Below are 5292 nucleotides of genomic sequence, written 5' to 3'. Positions count from 1 at the left end.
AATCTTTTCTTACAGATTTATTTTGGCTCATGTGTTCAAGTGTTTTGCCTGTATATATGTGTGTCTACTACATGTGTGCCTGGTGTCTTCAGAGGTTCGTCCAAAGAAGGGGTGGAACTGGAGTTATGGATGATAGTGAGTCACCAGGCAGGTGTTGGGAAACACCATGAGCGATATTATTACTAAAGTTTCTGTGACAAACAATTTTCCCCACTCACCATTAGCACCAAGCACGGGCATGTGGCTTGCTGGGACAGGTGAAATGTGAGTGGAGCTGATGTTTGCCACTTCAGAAGAGGCTCTTTCCTGAGGGAGACACCTTGAATTGCTAAGAAACATGGACGCCACGCTTTTTGCCTTTTTAAGAAGTGGTGTGATCAAAAGAGGTTTTGTTTTGTTTGGCCTGGCTGTTCAGTGGCCTCAGGGAAACACTTCCTTTAAAAAACACAACCTTTAAAAGACTCTTTAAATTTGTGTGTTTCCCTGCATATATTTATGCATGCTACATCTATTCTGGGTGCCCAAGGAGGTCAGAAGAGGAAGTCAGATCCCTGACTGTGAACCGCCCTGTGGATATTGGGAATTGAACCAGGTCATCTGCAAGCGTTACAGGCGCTCTTAGCCAATGCGCCCGTCTCTCCAGTACTTCCTTTATGACATTCTGGCCTGGTTCTGCTCATGCAGAAACTTAATCTTCTCAGTAAGATTGACACCGTAAGACTGATTTGACAAACGGGGAGGATGGGTCTTGCTGACGTCATTCACAAGGAAACAGCTATACATACGTACGATCATCATTCCAACTTAGAAGACACCAGTCTCCTTCTCGTTGGTCACAGTTTACTTTCCAAGTTCCTTTTGGGTGCTTGGTTCAATCTTAAGAAAAGCTGCTCCGCTGACGCAAAGAACTCCAATCAAACCAGATTAGACCGAATTAAAATGCCTGTGGGTGGACCTAGACAGCGTGGTGGAGAGAGGATCCCAGGTAAACCCAAAACCACGTGTTCCTTTTCCTCGTGCGAGCCTAAATAGCCTGTGGGACTGGTCCTGCTTCTCCCCGGGGGAGGGGTCAGCGCTTGGGAGGCTGGGAGTTGCAGTCCGAACCAACGCAACTCCCAGGACAGGGGCTGTGGCGATGTCTCCAATTATTCATCCCAGACTCCTTGGATATAGGGGTGTTAGAGAGCTGGGGTCTCACTTTCAATCAAGCATTGGGTAGAGAGGATATATATTATTCTCCAACAAGATCTCAGAAACTCATGATAAAATCTCTGGGTGACTGTGGAAATATTGAGGAAATACAGCTCAGCTCCTAGAGCTGGGACACCAGGCGCAATTAATGTAAATTGCTTGACTATGTGTATCAAAGGCATCAATCTTCTTTTGCGCAGGGCCAGATTCATTCCCCAATTCCCCTCAGAGACGCCCCCCCCCTTTCTTCTGCGCTCTGCCGTCTACCCCTCGCTGATGCTCTTCTTCCCTGTGTGTACAGCAAGACTCTGTTAGCAATCAGATAGTTATTTCTTCGTTTTGCTCTTGGCAGATCTTCCAGTTCTCAGTTTAAAGCCACAGTAGGAAGCGGACATTTGTGTTGTGGGGATATTTGAAGGCACAGTGAAACTCCAAGACTATGTTAATAAAATTAACCTTGGATCAGGGGGTGGAGTTAGCGACTAGTTGACAAGAATTAGCCCTAGAGAGAGAGTAAGAAGGACCTGGGAAGGCGGAGGAGGAGGGAGGGACTTAGATGTTGTAAGTTTCTCTTCAGGATCACCAGACTGCAAATAATGACATGGAGACTTCTCATTGAAAAGTTTCTGCATCACAATAAGCCTCTCCTCCGACACAATAATACAAAATAGACCAAATCAAAAAAATAAATGAATAAATAAATAAATAAAATAGACCAAATCAAATTGAATTAGAAAAAGACCCAGGTTTAATAGATACAAGGGCTCCCGGATGACTTTCCACACCCCCAGAGAGACGGGAAAGGAAGACCAGAAAACCATGTGTTTTCACTTAATAATTATGGAGGCTTGGCCATTAGCTTTGGCTTGTCCCACTAGCTCTGATAACTTGAATTAACCTGCCTTTATTAACCTACATTCTACCACATGGCTTGGTTACCTCTGCTCTGTACCATATGTCTGACCTCTTTAGTGTCCCCCTCTCGTGTCCTCTGGACCTAAATTCTTCTTCCCCCTCTGTTCTTCCCTTCCCCTGGAAGTTCTGCCTGTCTAGCCTTCATAGCTATTGGTCATTTAGCTCTTTGTTAAACCAATCAGGAGGCTCCTTAGGCAGAGACGCATCTTTACAGTGTAAACAAATATTCTGAAACACTTAGAGATTTGTGGGCTTTTTTTTGGTTTGGGACAATGTGGAGAGACACTCTCCTGCGGCATCTCTGGCCGCAAAGGAAGGTCAGCTAGTGGCTTTTTGGCATCTCTGATCTAGCAGAGAATATTCACCCCAATATTTGACTCCTGAGGCTTTATTGGTAAGCAGAGCAACTTAGATTGAAAGCATGTTTGTAGCCAGACAGATCCAGGTGCAAATCTAGGCTTTCCTATTTACAAACTGTGTGTTTCTTAGCTGATTTCAATTTTGTTATTTGAACTATGAAAAAAAAGATATCCATATTTACCTTTTAGGGCTATTAGGAGAAAAAATAGGTCATTCTAACCTAGTTAACACACATGTACACAAAGAAGAATTCTATTACTTTTTATTTCTATCAAACTGTAATTATGTTTAATAAACCCTGATAGTGGGCTAGGTACTTGTGTGCCGTTACAAGTGTCCCTTCTGGTGTTCTCATAAATCTTAGTTTTGTATTGGCGCTAGAGACTTTCTGAGACCCAGGAAGCTTTATTTCTTAGCCTCCTCCTCCTGTAATTACGAGGCCTCTTCTTATCCACACGGCTGGGTATCTTCTGAAGCATTCTTTCCTTGAGCTCCGAGCTCCCGTCAAGGGCTTAGGAAGGCTTGAGTGTGTATCAGGTGGAAGATGAACCTGTAGCTCCACAGGACCATCCTTAAGCTTCCCACCGATGATTCCTCCTCTTCTTCTTCTTCTTCTTCTTCTTCTTCTTCTTCTTCTTCTTCTTCTTCTTCTTCTTCTTCTTCTTCTTTTTTGAAGTAGCACAAACACGTTTATTTACTAACCAAAAGGAAGATCCCAGATAAATCAACACTTTGACATGGGTTTCATGTAAAGTGCTGGTGATAAAGATGGTTGAACAGTCATGAAAAATAAAACTGAAGAAAAAAAAAGCAGTATAGATATTTATGACCTGCTCGTTGAACTGAGCTCATTCACTCCTGTCCGGGGTGGAGAGGCATCCTTACTTCACCTTTTCATAGACCCGAGTACAGGTGACATTGTTCATCACACAGTCCACCACCAGCTTTCCATCCTTCACTCTTCTGGTTATTGTGCTTTCCTTCCCGTCCCAGTTCTGGTGCTGGACCAGGGCACCGTCGGTGAAGGTGCAGATCGTCTGAGTTTTCCTGCCATCGGCTGTAGTTTCATCAAACTTCTCTCCCAGCGTACAAGAAAACTGTGTCGTCTTGAAAGTGCTCTCGGTTTTAACAGTAATATTGTTGCCGTTACACGTGATGACACAGTCTGGTTTGGCCATGGCACCCATCTTCCTAAGAGCCAGCCCTACTCCTAGCTCCTTCATGTATTCCTCAAAGCCTTGGCTTTCCGTCAGGCGCCACCTCCCCTCGAGGTCCTTAATGCTGGCCATGGCTGGCGGGCAAGCACGAAAGCAGCAGCAGCAGGGAGAACGTGGTGGCGGGGGCGCTGTGCCGCTCCGGGCTCAAACCCAACGATGGTTCTTGAAGACGGTTTACTTCTCTTTCTGTCAATCTAGCTGAGGTCTCTACCCAGAACCACCCTTGGCCACACCCACTAGGCCTACGTACCCACCTCTGGCCACGCCCACCACCACACCCATTAAGATTACACAGCCCACCTCTGGTCACGCCCCCGCCCCGCCCACTAGGACTACATAGCCCACCTCTGGCCACGCCCACACCCTCTGCTTCCTTCACATCAGCTTTGTTTAGGCTCCTCCTCTCTCAGACAGAAATCCTTCCCTTGCTTCCTTTCATATAAATCTTACACTTCCTTTAAGTCACAGTTATGGGCTTTGTCTCATAAGATTTTCCAAGATTAAGCAAATCACAAACTTATAAAACTGTCTCCTTAATTTATTGTACTGTTTGTCTCCAAGCCTAAGTCCGCCCGAGGGAAACGGCCGGATTTTATGTGCTGAAGCAAATCATGGTTGGAATGATCAGGAGGCCAGAGAAATGACGGTCACCAAAAACCTCCCTGGACACCAAAAGGGCTCATCTTAGCTTGTGGAAAACACCAGGGCTTAATTGAGAAGGACTCTATGTAGGGTTAATTTTGCTTGATAAATTGTACATTTGGGTATTTTTAAATGCTTTTATTTATTCTTTGAGAATTTCATACAAGAAATGTCATATTTTGATCATCATATTCTTTCCCTTCCCTTATGAACCTTTCTACCCATTCAACTTCCTGTTCTTTCTCTTTCTTAAAAACAAGCAACAACAAAAATCCATGGAGTCCCAATTTAAGCTGACCAGCCACTCTGAGCATGGGGCCTACACTGCCTGCAGTGTTTGAAATGCCCAGGGTTTTTCCACTGAAGAAAACAAACTTCCTTCATTCCCCCCCAGAAGGGATTGGCAATTTGTAGATAATATCAATTGATAAATTGCAGATGGCTTCTTGGACAAAATGGATTTGGGGTTACATTCTCCTTTTCCGTGTTGGGATTTTTTTTTCCTAGTGAGCTTATACACGCTGTCACCATGTCTGTGAGCTCCCATCTGTATCCGTCCTGCTGTGTCGGAAGATGCTCTTTCCTTGGCGTCAGCATTACCTCCCGTTCTTAGAATCTTTTGGACTATTCTTCTGCATAAGCCCTGAGCCTAGAGGGGTCTGATAGAGACATCCTGTTTAGGGCTGAGCTCTCCAAAGCCTCTCGCCTTCTCTTGTACAGCCAAGAGCCTCTGTGTTAATCACTGTGTCCTGCAAGAAGCTTCTCTGATGAGGGTTGAGCCACGTACCAACCTGGGGTTCCAGTTGGAACTATATTTCTGTTTTTTAAAGCCAACCTTCTCAAAAAGAAGCTCAGCAATTAAGAACACTTGCTCCTCTTCCAGAAGTCTGAGACTCAGTTCCCAGCTCACATGTGGTGGCTCACAACCATCTATAATGGGATCTGATGCCCTCTTCTGGCCTGCAGG

The 5292-nt window shown here is 45.0% G+C and overlaps 1 protein-coding gene across 1 annotated transcript; it reads right to left on the bottom strand.

Annotated features, from left to right (window-relative positions):
- Positions 1-3103: 3103 nt before the first annotated feature.
- LOC101987802 (fatty acid-binding protein 5) lies at positions 3104-3755 on the bottom strand. The gene has a single exon (XM_005362594.3). The coding sequence runs from the start codon at positions 3753-3755 to the stop codon at positions 3348-3350; it is 408 nt and encodes a 135-aa protein (XP_005362651.1). The 3' UTR covers positions 3104-3347.
- Positions 3756-5292: the final 1537 nt, after the last annotated feature.

Source organism: Microtus ochrogaster, linkage group LG7_11 (genome assembly GCF_000317375.1).
Source record: "Microtus ochrogaster isolate Prairie Vole_2 linkage group LG7_11, MicOch1.0, whole genome shotgun sequence".
Taxonomy (NCBI): Eukaryota; Metazoa; Chordata; class Mammalia; order Rodentia; family Cricetidae; genus Microtus; species Microtus ochrogaster.
Note: the sequence above shows the minus strand (reverse complement) of the source record. Positions and strands in the feature narration are given on the sequence as shown.